This window comes from Fundulus heteroclitus, chromosome 6 (genome assembly GCF_011125445.2).
Source record: "Fundulus heteroclitus isolate FHET01 chromosome 6, MU-UCD_Fhet_4.1, whole genome shotgun sequence".
Taxonomy (NCBI): domain Eukaryota; kingdom Metazoa; phylum Chordata; class Actinopteri; order Cyprinodontiformes; family Fundulidae; genus Fundulus; species Fundulus heteroclitus.
The window spans coordinates 9,403,772-9,420,787 of NC_046366.1; the positions used below are offsets into that span (position 1 = coordinate 9,403,772).

At 44.0% G+C, this 17,016-nt stretch overlaps 1 protein-coding gene across 4 annotated transcripts; it reads right to left on the bottom strand.

The window, feature by feature from the left end:
• Positions 1 to 16,507, bottom strand: LOC105930301 (CTD small phosphatase-like protein). 4 transcript variants are annotated; one of them, XM_012868439.3, is made up of 9 exons: positions 15,669 to 16,507; positions 7,834 to 7,985; positions 7,596 to 7,628; positions 4,845 to 4,946; positions 4,357 to 4,413; positions 3,958 to 4,050; positions 3,307 to 3,492; positions 2,809 to 2,930; positions 1 to 344 (listed from the first exon to the last, which is right to left on the bottom strand). In XM_012868439.3, exons 1-9 carry the CDS (start codon positions 15,742 to 15,744, stop codon positions 311 to 313), a joined length of 855 nt encoding a protein of 284 aa, XP_012723893.1. In that variant the 5' UTR covers positions 15,745 to 16,507; the 3' UTR covers positions 1 to 310. The 4 variants fall into 4 exon arrangements, with proteins under 4 accessions (XP_012723893.1, XP_012723896.1, XP_021175091.1 ...); XM_012868442.3 differs by lacking the exon at positions 7,596 to 7,628 and having other exon boundaries at positions 15,669 to 16,506; XM_021319416.2 differs by having other exon boundaries at positions 2 to 2,930; positions 15,669 to 16,505.
• Positions 16,508 to 17,016: the final 509 nt, after the last annotated feature.

Here is a 17,016-nt window from a genome sequence, read left to right on the forward strand (position 1 = left end):
ATAGTTTCAATGAAGCCTTTATTAAGGAAAAATAAAGATGCTCAGAATGACAAACACTGCCAAAAGTCGGTCAAGAAAAACCAGCGTGTTGGTTTTGTTTAAAGGGAAAAAAAAAAAAAAAAAAAAAGTGAAGAACCTGATCCAAAAACCCACTGTGACTTAAACTCAAGTGTTTTCGAACTTTGGTGTTAATACAAACTGATCAATGTGTTTATAAGTGAAATGATACATGGTGGAAAAGAAACTGTAAGGAAACAAACTGACACAAAGTCGTCCCCTGATACGGGAATGGAGACCTGACAGAGAGCTCTTACCAAAAGGCAAAACAAAGGGACATAACAGATCTGAAAGAGAGAAAAAAAAAAAGAACAAATAACTAAAACAAAGATGGGTTACATGCTAATTTTTTTTATACCAAATACTGACGAGATGCAGGTAGAAAAATATTACAATGAAACATCTTCTGATAAAAATCAGTGAGAGGTGGAGTAGAAGCAATGCTTCATATACATATATATATAAAAAAAGCATTGCACTGAAACCATCACGACCTGAACACTCACTACCAACACAAACGCGAAACACAGACAGATCAGGTTTTCCATTTTCCTGAAGGAGCAGCGACCTTTCAAATAAAAACAGAAAAAAAAAAAAAAAAAAAAAAAAAAAGGAACTTACGAAGTAGTGTAGCCTCCACCTAAAACACCACGACCCGTGTCAAACCAAGCAACGGAGCCCAGTTTGTTGGGACATGTAATGTCCACTCAGCGGAACCGCGTGATCAGCCATTCCCAAACTCCAAAATAAAAACACCGCAGACGGAAACAGCCACCTCGTCAATGTAACATCGGATCGAAGGGGGAAGAATTGCTTTTGTGTCTCCACAGGCAGTAAGGCATCGACGCCAGAGCTTAGGTTCTTCACGGTCCCCTGTCCGTTTCAGCGTCCTCGTAGTGTTTCATTCAGAGACGCGTCCTCGCTTCTAGACGGGCCGGGGCTGAGGGGCCCACTGCGGGCTGCGAAGGCATCCTTTTTCACGGTCTACCTCTGCGACTGCTTGTAAACACGGGCGACGGAGTTGACCTGTTCACTGGACCCGACCGCGCAACATTCAAGCCGTCCCAGCACTTTTCGTCGGATGATTTTAGTTTTTTTTTTTTTTAAAAAAGAGGATGTCTTTCTTCAAATCTGAAAAACAGGAATCAAGAGTCGCCGTTGAAACCTACACTGCCTAGATTTGTCAAGTGCTCTTTGAAACAAAAAGATAAAATTAAAAACTTGAAATAGAAAATAAAAACAGGAAGGGGAAAATGAGAAAGAAAAAAAAAGGTTATTGCCATGGTAGCTAATGTTGCAGCATTCGGTTTTGCTGGGCTCCTCTCAAACATAGGCACTGAGGTGAAGAGTTTTGTTTTTGTTTTTTCAGGGTTTTTTTTTTTTTTTAAAAGGAAAAGGTCTGGGAAGATAAACATCAAAATATGGTCTTCACTGGTTTTACACCAGGGCTGGATAAGGCCAGGCCATGACCGCACGGAAATCAGAACGAAGGTGTGATTTTTGACAAGCGTCCACACCAAACTCCTCCTCAAGATTCTCGAGTCGGGAGAATAGAAAGAAAAAAAAAAAAACACACACGCAAACGTGGCACTGGACCATTTTGCTGCGACAGCCCCAGACCCTTTCAAAAACAAAGCACTCATGAAGAGGCTCGCCGTCTGATTCACATGACAGAAAACATCATCTCAACACGAAAGAAGAAAACTATAATGCTATGCTTAATAATGGTTTAACAAACTCAAATTCTGGAAAAGATATGAAGCCTGTTGAAAAAATAATTCCTCGTTTGGCAAATAATAGAATGCAATATGGGAAAAAAATTGTGAAAGAATGGCACAAGTTTTATCTGAGCTTTCAGATCAAATGATCAAAAGACAAAATGAAAGTAAAAAGCTTGCAGGCGGGGGACTTGATATTCACAGTTGCAAGCGCGCTCGTTTGCCTAAAACAAAATAACTAGCTCTACAAATAATGAAAGCTGAAAGAAACAAAGTCACACCTATATAATGGCACAAGCATACAGGAAAACAAAAAAAAATAAAAAATAAGAAAGTACTACGAGACAAATACCCAGCGGCTGGTGATCAGAAAAGAAAGAAGTAAAGTAAAACTTCAGATATACTCTTGTGTCCATTTTAAAGCATATTCTGTGAAAAAAAACCCAAAGTACTCTGGAAATATGCCATGTAGAAAACAGCTCCCCATATAAACGACATTCACACAAGGCACTTCATTCAGTAAGAAAAGAGTCACAGTCCTTTCTACTACCAGAAACTGCCTGCATAGCAACAATATGAGGACAAAATAGTTTCCAGGCTTTTCTGCGGCACCACAAAAAGAGTCTCAGATGGAAATTCTTTTTGCTTAAAAAAAAAAATGAGCACTTTACTGAATAGTAAAAGTTAGCTGATTTTTGAAAATAAAAACCAGAGTTCATTCCTCTTAGTATTTTGTCCCCGATACTATTAACTAAAAAAGGACGCTCTGTACACTTTCTGGTGTGGTTTCTGTGAGACACAGTGGTCCTGGGATAATAAAGGTTTCTGTTTTTCTGATGGCACTCAGAAGGCAGCCGGTCGGCCAGGAGGAGAGAGCAGAGAGAGACACGGTTACATGGAAGTTTCCACAGTGAGGCTTTCCCCCCCCTGGAGGCGTCGTCCGGAGGCTGGAGACGCCGGGCTGCAGAAAGGGACAGAGATCGAAGCGGAGGAGGCTGGAGAGCACAGGCGGGGCTGCGGCGTGTCCTGCTACCTGCTTCGGAGGTTCTGCAGCACTCCGTAAACCTCGTCTTCTTTGCTGAGGCGCTCGAAAAAAGGCAGCAGGTCCAGGAGTTCTGTATCATTCATGTCGTCGAACCAGGATTGAACTGGGACCTGAGGGAGCGAGGTGGACAGTCAGCATTTGGATTATATGTGATAAACCAACACAAAGTAGTGCAAACTATGATTCACTTAAAATGTTTTTACCAATAGAAATCTGATAGGTTTGCCAAAAGTTAGGGGTATGTTTCACAAGTAGAGAACCAAAGTTGTTTAGTCTTCATTGCAAAACAACTAGAGCTTAGTCTGGGTTGATGGAAAGCATCGGTGCCACAAAATAAGAGCTGGATTTAGGTCTGGACTTTGACTAGACCATTCTAACACAAACATGCTGTCTCCCCTGAGCTGTGGATCATTTTGGCTACTTCTCAGATGAATGCTCTCCTACCAGCAAAGAGCTATAAATTGTAGGAAAAAGCAAAAGACTTACAGCGTTTTCTGGATGGAAAATATAAGAGGCGGGCGAATTGTCGACAATGATAACGTTGTTGAGCTCTCGCCCCAGTCGGCTGAGGTCTTTGACGTAGTTCCCTCTGTGAAACACGCAGGATTCTCTGAAGAGCCGAGCTCGAAAAACACCCCACTGGTCCAGCAGGTCTGCCACCGGGTCGGCGTACTGCCCCAACACACACGCAGACACTGTTAGAAAAGTTCAGAACCGCAAACACCAATACACAGAAACGTTTATGCTTTTCAGGTAGAGCACAGTGACTCGTTTTCAAGCCACAGTTTTAAGCAGAACTTGCAAAAACTAAATGCATTCCTATTTTTCCAAAGGGAAAAATATTGATTAGTATTTATTAAGCAAGGAAGATGTCAGCAAACACTACTCTAGGTCACAAAAAGCACTGGGATTAGCCTTTTGCTAGCATGTAGATATAAATAAAAAGGCACGTTAGCTGATTATTGGTCTCTTGTTAAAACTTACCGATTTATTATTGGAAAAGATACGTAAAAAAAATGACAACAAAATCAAACATCAGAAGACTTAAAACAGGATGATTTTTTTTTTTAAAGAAGAAGACATTGGTTAGTAAACGGGGCGCATCAGAACAGAAAGAGTGAGTCCGTCTTTCTGCACCTTAGCTAGACTGGCTGTGAAGAGCACGCATTCGAACAACTCTCCCATCTTCTGGAGGAACTCGTCCACGTGGGGCCTTTTCAGCACGTACACCTGCGTCACAAACAGACCGGCCCGTTAGAAACCAACGCCGTGACGCTCAGTTCAGCGACAGTCTTAGGTGAGCAGAACCTCTTCACCCACGTCGGCGTCCCTCGCTCTTCGCCCATTGGCTGACACCCAGTGCAAGTAATCACGAATAGGCCAACCAGGATACACACAGCCTATCCTGGATTACTTGAACTGGATACCAGTCGGTCTGTCCAGGAAGCAAAAGGGAACAGCGCTCCTCTAAGAAAAATCACTGGTCTACGTCACACAAAACAAATTGCTTGGGTTTTTTCTGGTCATGTACAATACCTGATGAACGGTACCATCGATCTCCACCGGCACAATGAAATCTGCGTTACTGATGGGCTGCAGACACAAACAACACAACGGATGAGTATCAGTCAGTCACAATAGTACCTAAACTGAACAGCAGAGGGTCCAATTTCACAAAGTCCTGGTGATGCTTTTGGGTTGATGAGATATTTTTCTCTCGTTAACCTGTGTGGCCGTTGAGCGCCAGACAACGAGGAGTTTATTTAACGACTAACTGGACAGAGAGCTGAAATACTGACAGACGGCTCCTACAACTGGAATAAACCCAAAGCTAGTGGTGTGATATTGTCTGCCTCTCCCTCTTTGCATGTCTATAACCAACCAGCTTTAGCATTCAGCACATTTCTGCCAGAGCTTTGATAGATGGGACACAGGAAATTACTCACGACTACCATGAAAAGAAAAGGGAAAGACATGGATTCACCGAGCGACCCCGGTCCGCCTCACGTTCGGTCTCCCCTTACCTTAAACGAGCTGTGCACGAGCGTTTCGTCCAGGTCTATCACCACGCACTTTTTACCATCGTCGGATATTTTCAGCTCTGGTAGGAGGTATTTAGCTGGCGGCTGCGGAGAGGAAGAGGAGGCAGAGTGATGTCAGAGAAACGAGAGCAACTTGGCCTTAGTACCAGCGCCGTGCAGGAAAGCTCTCAGACGTCGTGGCGTTAGAAAGGCAGCGTTTCACAGGCGACGAGGAAAGTCCAGAATCATGCATAAAACTGGGTCAAAGCTTTGAAAAAAAAATAAAAATAAAAAAATCACCTGAATCCCTCATTAGTGGACAATTTCCTGCTGCACCCAAACACTCCAGCCTAGCCGACGTATATGAAGAGACGCAAATCAAGGCACGACTGCAGGGCAGACTATCAGCTTCGTTCAGAGGCGTTTTATTAATTAAAGAATTGAAAGTTAAATGCCCAGTTAAGGCCAATTACATCTAATTAGACGTAAGGCATAATTACAGTTCCACGGGGTTCTACAGAGCCAACTACTTCACATCAAACTCGCTACAGATCGAGCCGAGACGAGAGAACGGAGACGCTTTTTAAATGCGTTTTGTTTAGGTCTATCACCACGCACTTTTTACCATTCACCTAAAGAGGTGAAGATGATGTGAAACCCAGTGGGTTCCCCTTCTGCAGGTGGAGAGTGTGTGGACTGTATACAGGTTAGAAAACATATACAGTACGGTTAAAACCAAAGTTAGAGTTATCCTAGCACGAAGTTAATTTCTGACGAGAAATGTGAAAGGCACCTTTCACAAGAAAGTCAAACAAAGTATAATGAGTGTTAATTTCAGGAGAAAAAAAGACATTTGTTATTTGATTAGAACCTGGATGCTGAAAATAATCAGTCTTGGCCTTCCTATGGTAAGACTTTCAGCAGGTTTCCACCATTGTTTTGATGATTTATCCCTGGTGATCATCGCCGTCGCCCTGATCTGCTGATTCTCCACCAGCTTCGGGTCGCAGCTCTGGCTGAGCCCCTCCAAAGCCTCCATGTCACCTCCAGTCAGAAGAAATGATTTCGTCACATTAAAAAGTGACTTTAAACCCACATATGACAGGAGCAGGTTTAAAGGAATCGTTTTGGGATTAACTGGAGAAACGACTACATGTTCGGCAGTGTTGAGACAAAAAGGATTTTTTTTTTTAATCATGAGCTAAAGAGGTGATCTGCATCCCTAAAAAGACAGACAGCACAGAGGAGTTCTGCATCATCACAGGCTGGGGAGGAACTAATTAAAAGGCCTTTAAGCAATAGGAAACACTTTCCTTGTTTACAGGAAAGAAATTCAAAAGGTGTGGAGATATATCTGGTCATGACAAACGCAGACTGCTGGGTTGTGGAGACTATAAGGGGAGAGTTGCTCGTCCAGACTCAGTCTGACTGAACTGAAACTGCAGGTGGCCGTTTAATCAGGTCACAAGCCTTTACGATATTTTCCAACACCGTGACGCAGTGAAGGCTACCACAGCATCAGACTCTGGAAGCAGCCCATCCGTACCCCATCTCTGCTTCACAACATCAGCAACGGCGTGATTCCTCTGGACGAGCCAGTCGCCGGCTGCATCCATCCCCACATCCAACCTAGCGCGTCTCTTTTGATGGACTGGTAAAGGCTAGGCGAAGCGTTGGAGGAGCGCCAGAGCCGGCAGCCACATACGAGGTAGGTGTTGCGTCGCATCTACTAGTGTTGGCCGAGCTTCAACTCGAGCAGCAGAAAAAAAAAAAAAAAAAACGTCTCCCACTCTGCAAATCATTAGCAACACTTAAGGCAGGCCAGATCGCTCAGATCGGAAAGGCCAGTCTGACTCTTTGGACAGAGAGAGAGATGTCTGAGCAGCTGAACCTCAGCGGCGGATGAGAGCCGCTGAGCCACTCCCTCACTGACGAGTAATCAGACTTAGCTGGTCACAGGTAAGCAGATCACAGCTAAGCACAGCTTCGACTAAGGGGATTGGTTAGTTTGACCTTAAGTGGGATCACAAGCTCGTAAATGCAGTGTTAGAGTCGATTTTTAACCTAATCTATTATTAGTAGCACAAAGGATTTTACCACATGGAGCAAGTCGCTGAAACAGTTTTATGCTTAAATAACTCAGTGGGACCTAGCGGAGAGCATATGAGCCAAAGAGTGTCATTCATGCACGCCCAGTGCCTCGCAAAAGTATTCATACCCCCTCTCATTTTTCATATTTAACACAAAACTTAATGTATTCTGCTGGGATTTTATGAGACAGGTCTACACAAAGTAGTGCGTAATTGTGAAGTAAAAGTAAAGCCACCTCCTAGCCAGTTGGCGGCTGTGCTTTAGCCTTTATTCACATTTAAAATGACAGATTGAACAGAGAATTTGATAACTGTTTGTAATCTTTCCTTCCACTTCACAATTTTGCACTTTGTGTTGGCCAAGCGCCTTAAATCCCAGAGACATGCACTGAGGTCTGCGGTAGTAACACGACATGTTGGAAAGATTTAAAGGGACATGAACATTTTTGCAAGTGCTCGCCATTTAGTATAATAGGTGCACACACACACACACACACACACACACACACACACACACACACACACACACACACATCCTGTGCTGCGATCAGCTGAAGATGAAGTGCAGTAAAAGCAGTCAGAGCTCCGTGAAGAGGCCACACAGAGAGGAGGCACCGACCCACCCGGCCTGCATGCAAGGGAAAAAGATTCGTGCGATACATACACTAGGGACAGGGATGACCTCGACCTGGTCACACTACAACACAAGAAAAAAAAAAAGACACACAAACAAAGACCAGGGTAAGGCTTGGAAGAACTCACGTAAAAACACGACAGAGAAAAAAAAAGGGCCACTGAATCAAAAACACCAACACAGAGGCTACTGACAAAAAGACGAGGTAAACCTCCGCAGTGAGAATCGGGAGGTCCGACGCGGGACCGTCAGCACGGGCTGCTCCTACCTTGGGAGGCGATCCGTTCTCCTCGACAGGCGGAGGCGGGGAGCCGCTGTTGCAGGCCGGCGGCTCCGCGTTGTAGTTGCGAAAGCAGCAGAAGAATGTGCTGAAGATGCCTCGACTCCTCTGCTTCTTCAGGCTGCTGGTCGACTGGGACGCTGGCAGAGAGAACAGGAGCAGATAAAAGGACAGCGGGGTGAACATCTAGACATCCTGACCCACGAGGCCTGTCAGAGAGAAGCGGCAAGCCGGGGGGGCAGGAAACTAGAGCGGCGCCAAATCAGGGAGTTTTCTCAGCCGATGGCGATTTGCAGTTCGAAGCACTCGACACAGAAACAAGGTGCGACGTGCTGCGCGTGCCGTGGTGGAGGTAGCAGCGGGTTCCTAACCTTTACCAGGTTTTTATTCAACTCCGCTGTTAGCTGTCCACGCACGTATAGACCAGGCTTCTTCATTTTGATTCATTTACCAAACAAAACGAAAAGAAAAATCTCATTTCGCAGGTAGGGCTGGGCGATAAATCGATTTAATCGATTAATTCGAATTTACAATTCTTTAAGATATCATTTTTGGAAAATCTGGATTTTATTTTGCCAATACACTCATTGGGTTTCCATGAAGAGAACGGCATGTGATGCTGAATATATGTTTAGGCAAATGTATTGTCAAAATATTGTTAAGTAGAAACTTTATTTTACCATAATACGAGGTCCTTCATTTACTTATTTACTTTTTTTTTTAATTTAGTTTGAAGTTCACAGGTGCAGTGAAGCCTGTTCTTAGCTCAATGTGTAATACCGCTAGCAGCAAATGTTTTGTTATATTTTCATTGTTTATAATGGCACGGCTGCCATCTTGTTTTACAAGCATGTTTCACAGCTTGTTTTTAGTTGCACTTTGAATTCAGGTCAACACCCTGACGAAATGCTTGACATAAAAAGCAAGGTTTTAAAATAATTTCTTTAATTTCTTTTTATGAAACAAAATGGAGGAAAAAAAATCTGATTAATCGGATTTGGTATGATAAAATCGGAGATTTATTTTTTAATCGATATCGCCCAGCCCTTTTCTCAGCATTATGACCAGCGGACCACAAACCAGAGCCGGCCAGGAGAAAACTGACCCCCTTGTTGGGGTGTCTCTACCAAAAGGTGTTTACATTTAACAAATTCATGTCAAGGAATATACTTTGATAGAATTAGTAGTGTGAAAGCTGCAGATCGTAGTCATTTTAAGGGGACCGAATGGGCCTGAGGCACTCTGAACACAATAGGGAGACTACAGCGCGCCCGGCTCGGTCTCGGAGACCACCCCTGGACGAAGCAGTGATCAGAAAATAACTTTGCTGGCTGGATGACCTCATCACTCAAACGCTGTGACAGTTCAGAGCGTGCTCGACTCCAATTGCTAATCGCCTCTCATTCCTGGACTACGAAGCGGGGCCTAAAATCAGACCCCCGGGCCTTTATTAATAGTGACGACTTAGAAGCTGCACAATCTTTTCTTCTGCGAAGCGCCGTCTATCGCCCGATTGGCCGAGAACCTGCGTTTTTAAAACTCGCTCGAGTTTCCCTCCCGTTGGCGCTGGCAGGTGAGTGACTGAAGCAGCCTGAGCATGCATTAGGGAGGAAGGGAGGAGGAGGAGGAGGAGGAGGAGGAGGAGGAGGGAGGCTCAGACCCCACAGAGCCTATACATGGCTGCATTCCTCTGCAGCCATTAACCCCAGCAGAATGCAGCTGAAGGCCAGCGCCGAGCAAAAATCTTTACGTCAAGTCTGTCGGCATCTTAATATCGTGACACTTTGGACTCCTGACCTTAAACACATAAAATAGGAAACACAGTCTAAAAAAAAAAAAGTGAGGGGAGGGGGGCAGGGGGCTTGCACACAACGGGTTGAGGCATCAAAACAGAATGATTTTTCTTTTTTTACACTATTTTAGATCCATAGAAGCAGCATGAGCGGTCCTTAAAAGCAGCTTGAGGGCATTTTCCCCTGCAGCGTTCAGTGAATAAAACACTGCAGAGCACAACAGCGTGTCAGAGTGACTTGCAACACTTTCTAAACTTCTCTGGTCTGCCATTTCCTGGGGCTTCGGGTAACGTTAATTACAGCCTTTCGAGTAAGAACACGCTGCGCATTCAGGCCATCTTATCAGTGGCTAAAGCGCTGATGTTCCTTTTTTTTTTCTCCCCCCTCCTACTTCAGGTCAAACAACTTTTCCTATCATCAGACCAAAAAGCAGTTTTCAAATAATGACTTTAGTTATAAAAAGGAGCGAAGGGAGGCTATCCAGACGGCCCTTTTGTGAAAAAAGTAATCACCCCCCCTTTGTTAAACCATGGATCAACTGGGGCCGAATCACATTTTGTCGTCAAGCTGGCCTCACTTTCACCAGCCGTGATTTCCTGCCCGACCTGTAAAATCTATAAATATTTTAGGCAGAACCTCTCCGACGGCACGAAATGGACTAAAAGATCTCAAAAAGCATCGTGTTCCAACCCAATCCCACCCCCCCACCCCCATCTAAAGCACGCGCCCCATTTCTAAGGCACTGAGACTCCAGGGAGCCACAGCTGCAGCTATAACCCGCCAAGGAAAGACGGAACAGTAGGCCTGCACAGTATATAATGTAATGTAACATAATGTCCATACCGGCGTGTGCAACATTCGATCAGAAAGCTCGGTTTGGAGTGCAGTGGTTGCTGGCTGATAAATGTGAACACTACGGCCTTGTGTCTTCCAGGCTGATGTAATGTTACGGCAGGTGGACAGAGTCTCCTGGCAGCACATGTCCCACCGGCCCACGGAAGACCCTCCCCAAAATGCTAAATGTCACAGATGAGAAAGATGAAACAGATAATAACCAAATATCACAATTCCATTCCAATTTCTGCCGATATTAAGGCCTGTAGGGCTCGGCCTTTATCGTATCTCATCGTGATAATTTGGGTTTATCCTAATGATAAATCCCTATAAGTTAAGCCTGAAAACCCCAAAAACTGCAAGAATTGTCAAGATTGTTATTTTAGCTTTTTTCTCTGCTGTTGGTTTCTTTAGGGCAGGGGTGCCCAAACTTTTCGGTACATGGGCCAAAATTATCAAGTCAAAGGAACTCGAGGGCCAAAAATTTAACATAAACCAAAAAATGTGTAAATTTTTTTGCCTGCTCTACAAAATATGATCATGTAAAAAAATTGTCAGATTTTCTGTAGGAAATGAACGTGTAAATCATTGTACATCCAAAATTTTAAAAAGGGTTTTGCTCATTTGTTGTATTAAAAGATGGTGTTTTAGTTTGCAAATCATTTTAAATAATTTATTTAGACCCTTTAACAATAATAAACTTTACTCTTTTTGGCCAAGCAATACAAGAACAGAATTTGGGTCGGTTGTTCTTTGAAAACAGTTAGCCAGTTTTAATAATTTAATTCAAAGCAAATTTTAATGCACCAAAGGATAGATGTTACTTTGAAATTAGAGAGAATGTCAAAAGTATGTTTATTAAAAGATGAATACTTTGTGTTGTACTTAACATTTTCAATTGTAGGATTTTAACTTTTCTGTAATCATTTTGCACTAATTAAAAATTTAAATCTTCTATCTGCATCAGCCACCTGTGCTGGGGGGGCCACCCAGAATCAGTACAGGGGCCACAAATGACCCCCGGGCCGCACTCTGGACATGCCTGCTTTAGGGCATCAATAAATTCACATTTATAATTAAATGTCGTTACTGTGTGCAGTTTAGTGATTAAAAAAATAAATAAATCACATTTCTTTGTGTGACTTGTGTCCTGAGGAAGCAAATTTGTTTTAATATAAGTTACATTATTAAATGTGTGTTTTTTTTTTTTTTGTAAGAACGGTATTTGTATTTATGGGGCTATAAGTCACAGCCACAAAGTTACCTAAAAAGACTACAGGAAGCTGGCAATAGCATTTTATCTTCATCACAATAGCACCGCAACATGTCGTGATAAAATTTAAAACCCCTATTATGGCCATCCCAAAATGTTCTACTATCGTGCAGCTCTAGAGGGGAACGTTGCCGGGGAGGGAACAGCCTGCCCACATTCCTCCAGGAGAGCATGGAGGAACCGTCCAGGAGGTCACAGAGGAACCCAGGACACACCTCCCTCCCCTCAGTTAAAGGTTCAGTTCAGATTTTTATGAACAGAACTCACGTGACACCATTATTGGTAGTAGATGCCGCACCTGTAGCAGAAAGACATCAGATTGACCTTGTTGGAAAAATAAATAAATTCTTGGAGAGGTGGGAGCCAACAAGGACGCCTGATGAAAACCTCATCGGCCGTTTGGGTTCATTTCCAAACAACTAGGAGGGAACCAATGACCCTTGAGCGGGACAGAGCGGACCGCCTGACACCGTCCGCAGGCCCGACCAGACGCTGTCCGGCCGAACCAAACAGACCCAGACTGCTTTTTAGGAAACTGTAGACTGACTGTGATCACAGTCTAATCGACCGGTGTGAGGGACTTTAGTTAGACTGAAAATAATCAGAGTTGCTGCAAAAAGACGTGTCTCCACTCAGGCCCAGAGTAAAGCAGAGTAGATAAACTGACCATACTGAGCCTTTAGACGAAAATAACCCCGTCAGCAGCGGCAAGGTTCATATTTGTCCAGCTGGACTTTGTCTTAACCCTGATGCGGAGAGTAAAACTGGGTCGGCGAGGCGAGGCAGCTGTCACCTTCCAGTGACTCACCACTATAGCATTCATTCATCCACGGCCGCCTGAGAATCCCACAGGAAGACTGGATCCCAGCGTAACCATGAGTCTGCAGAAGATCGTTCATCCGCTGCCTACGCAGAGCCGTCAGGCTTCAGTAAACGCCACAACAACAAGTTTGGAGTTCACAGTTACTGCTTACAAACCCTGAAACGTGCCCATTTTTAACGGCGGGCTTCTTCAAGACACCAGTTACAGCCGGGCGATTTTAACCACTAACAGCAACTGCATTTAATCACACTTTCTAATTTATTCTCATTGGACCAAGAGTGAAGGAAATAGTAACGGATATTTAGACAATACCTCCAGTTTTGGGGGACTTAAAAAAAAAACTTTTGGGTGGAATTTATTGTCATGACAAAACTAAATACGCCTCGTAGTGACACATTTTGTATGATAACCATGAACAACACGATAAATGCCCAACCGTCAGCTCATTGGCTGATTTTGTGAGACACAGTATATATATTTATATCCCTGCATATGGTGCTGGTCCAAGTGTGTCAGAAGACAATTATGACATAAAGTAAAAAAAATTTAAATCTTTTTTAGGTCTATACAAATGTCAAAAATCAAGATCACTAGAGTCCTTTGAACCCAAACTCTGTGGGTTTTTTTGTTTGTTTTTTTAAGAACATCAAGAGCAACCATGAGAAACAAAAGCCATCCAGATCCATATTAGCAGATTATCTCTGGAAAGAAGACTGGGCGACTCGTTGCCACAAGAGATATAGGAGTTTGGAAACTGCTTTACGTTGTCCAGCTCCACAGACTCCCAGGTGCCATTTTCAAACAGCATTAAAACGCTCCACTGTGGATTCAAACCATCGGTCAGTGTGTTCTGTCTGCAGCGGCTCCTGCATCACTTGGTCCCTTTGAGCCGCGGTCGGGTATGAATGAACCACCGCAACTAAGGAGGAAAGAAATGGCAAAGAGACTAAATGAGCAGCACTATAATGCAACTCTAATTAAATCAAATTACCGGTAATGAAACCAGAATCCATCAGCTTTAAAAGCAAACAATGGCTAATAAAGACACGTTTTAAACGACTGCTGCCTTCCACTTGGCCAGAAACTAAGTTTACTGACCTTTAGGAAGTCCCAACTTGTTCCACTGCACGTTTAGAAAACGACAAAAAATAATCTGGTTTTGTGATGGTGCAAATTTGTAAAAGAACATCTTTCTACAGATCTTTTTTTTAATTTCTTGCTTTAATAGTCAGAAGGGGAAATTACTTCAAATCGACAGGAAACAAAACTTTTATCAAGTTGTTTATTGGATTTCTTAGCAACTTTAGGAGAAAACAAACAAAAAAATCTAAATATTTTAATGTATATTAAATTATATCATATAAGGAGCCTGTTCACCTCTCCTCACGTTACCGATGATCTGAGAAGGAACGCGGCAGGACGAGCCCCGGACCCCCGCACCTCACAGACGTGGCTGACGCCCCGGGTCGAAGCGCGAAGCATCAGCGCGGGTCTTCCTACAGTCCGTCCACTTCCCTGGATGCTGGGACGGCTACACCAAAACTACTGGTGACCAAACTGTTTCACCGTTTAGACGGCGACTGCAGGAATATGCAAAGTATGGTGAGTGCAAACGTGGAGAGTTTGCATGTCAGGATATAATTAGAGCTGTGCCTTATGGGGTAAAAATGCGATATTTGACTTTAAGGCCCTTAGATTTCTATACTTCTCCAGACTCAAATGATAGTTTTTTTTCCCGTCAGTTTTTTGTAGACCAATCATTTTCCAGCATTCACATTTAATGCATGTCTATAATAGGTGCTTGGATTTTTAAGCTATCCTGCAAAACACATTTAAAAACAAGAAAGTGTTCAGTGGTGAAGGAAAAGCGTCTACGAAAGCCGAACCACAGGGATGGTGTCGTTAGACGAAATGATTACGCTCCCATTTCAGGACAGCAATCCCGATGCTTCATCTAGAATTCAGATCATTTTTTTAAATTTATTTTTATTCCTGAACGTCAAGCGGCTGAAAGGCGTTACACTACTACTCAATGTTTTCCCCTAACATGAAGACTCTGATGTCGGTAAAACATTAAGAAAACATGACCCCACTGACATCGTCGCTGAACATTGCAATCACTAAACGGATTATAATCATATTCTCCACTCCTTCGTTGCCATCATCACGGCGCGTCCACATGTTTTCTCACTCATTGTGATGTTCGCTGTGATCAGATAAGACAGTTTAGCCTGGCTGACTCCTATTTTTCCCCTGAGGTTAAAAACGTCCTGCAGCTTCTTCTTCTCTAGACGCTGCTTTTAATTTAACCAGAAAATAAACGTACCTATCCCCTTCAAGCACAGATCTTACATTTAGTCTCTCTTTAAAAAAAGAAAAATTCAAAAAACGATCACAAAGGTGTCACAGAAGATACGCTGTAGGTGTGATGTGCATCTAAACAGGAAGCAGCCGTGAGTTTTCACTTTTGACCCACTTCATGGATAAGGCAATAAAAACAACAACAACAACTCGGAATGGTCCATATGAGACGTGCAGATCACAGATGGGAGAAGCTTAAAGGTGGATATTGACCAATCCCGGCCTCTCGCTGACTGATAAGCGCATCTCTGACTTCACTGGTGCCATTCTAAAAACAAAACCCCCCGCTGCTCCTCCTCCTCCGGACGGGGGACCATAATAGTCCCCTATAGCCACTGCTCCTTCCAATATCCCGTCAATCCCATGGCACATCATCATCTGCCAGAGAAACCGGTCCAGTTTGAAGTCTGATGCTTGTCGGACACATTGGACAAGCCGCAGGTTGCCCCCCCCCCCCTGCGCTCTCTGACGCGGACCGCTATCCGCGCTTTGGCCAACTTTTAAAGCAGAACAAGCCGCTCAGAGCGCATTTATTACCCACATTTTAAAAGAAGCGCTAAAAGTTAGTTTGCTAACCTCCACCGAGGGGAGCGAATGAACTTGTTGCACACAGAATAATTCCTGCGCCGCTGTTTTCACGGGACTGTCAGGAGCACGGCGACTCCACAAGCAGCGATAAAAAAAAGTAGTAACCACCTAGCGCTGCTGCTGCTGCAGCCATTAGTTGAGTTCTGCTTACCTTTTTCTTGGTTAAAAGATATGATCTCCTCCTCCTTCGGGTTGGACACTTGGGTTATTATGGACATGTGGTCCATTGAGACGGGCGTTTGTTCCTGCTTCGCTGTGCGACAATGTTATTGGCGATAACGCGCTCGCTCCGCTGGCTAGCCGCGCTAAGCTAGCAGTGGGCGCCGGGGGAGCGTCTGGGGCGAAGCGTTGTGGCAGCGGAGGGAGCCAGCCAGCTAGCGCCGTGCTGACTGGAGGGTGGCATCTACGGCTTCCCGGGGCAGGGGGAGGAAAAATATGTAGCCTTTCGAGCGAAGGGTTATGAGCAGCTCCGGCGGTGCTTCTGTCCAAAAAAAAAAAAAAAAATAATGATAAAAAAAATAAATTAAAAATAAAAACCGACCTTAAACTGCAAAGTAAAGTAAAGTCGGAGAGCAGCCCGGGTTAGCCTGTTAGCTTCGAGTGTCCAATGCGAGGCCGCGTCCGGAACAGCGCCCAAAACACTCGGAAGCCCGTTCGCAGGAATCGCTGCCGCCGTCCGAAAACGAGCATTAATTACTCACAGGTTGCGCGGCGTCTAAAGAGGCATGCGCTTTTTTTTTTTTCCTTTTTTTTTCCTTTTTTTTTCAAAGCGACGTTTCACATCTGGTGGCCCGACATTCCCTGTGCAACATGGAGGCGCTGTGTATTTTGAGTTCCATCTGAAGCGGGGGCGTTCGGAGTGGGAGGGGGCGGCTGCTCTCTGTGATGGATTCTCTCCAGCAGGCAGGCAGACAGACAGGCAGGCGGCTCAAACTCGCCGCTCTCCGTTGCTCAATCCGTGCAGCTGGCCGGACGCTGCTCCCCCCTCCTGTACCACCAAACGTAACAAATTATGAAATTCTTATTACCCCTTAAATATATTATACTTTTATTTAACATTAAAAACAAAAAGGGGGGGGGGGGATATAGACACATTTTTTTATATGTATATATATATTCGGCTACAGTTCATAATCTACGTCCTCACAAACAATGAGCATCTATTTTAGTTATGTTTAACCTTTGGTGCGCGTTTCATCAGGGTTTGAGGATTTCTGAAGAGTCTGGGCGCCATCTAGAGGTTAAATCGTGGAAATGCGTTTAGGATGCTTTGTGCGCACGATTGTTTTTGTAGGCTCTTAAAACACTTCCATGGTGTTGCAGCAGGACTCCTTTTGATTTTTTTTCCCCACGTTACGTTTACGCAAAAACCACACACTTCAACATGTGGTGTGCATTTCTATTCAGCTGTCTTCCTTCTAATACCCATAAAGTTATATTTAAACAAACGCCCAGAGGTCACCAACTTAGTAAAAAAGACTCCACTTCTATGATGTAAT

Bases quoted from the DNA above. Each gene is read 5' to 3' on its own strand.
- LOC105930301 (XM_012868439.3), bottom strand. From the start codon at position 15,744: ATGGACCACATGTCCATAATAACCCAAGTGTCCAACCCGAAGGAGGAG. The intron at 7,986-15,668 runs GTAAGCAGAACT...TCTCTCTGCCAG, and splicing joins ATCTTTTAACCAAGAAAAAG to CGTCCCAGTCGACCAGCAGC. The intron at 4,051-4,356 runs GTATTGTACATG...TTTGTGACGCAG, and splicing joins TCGATGGTACCGTTCATCAG to GTGTACGTGCTGAAAAGGCC.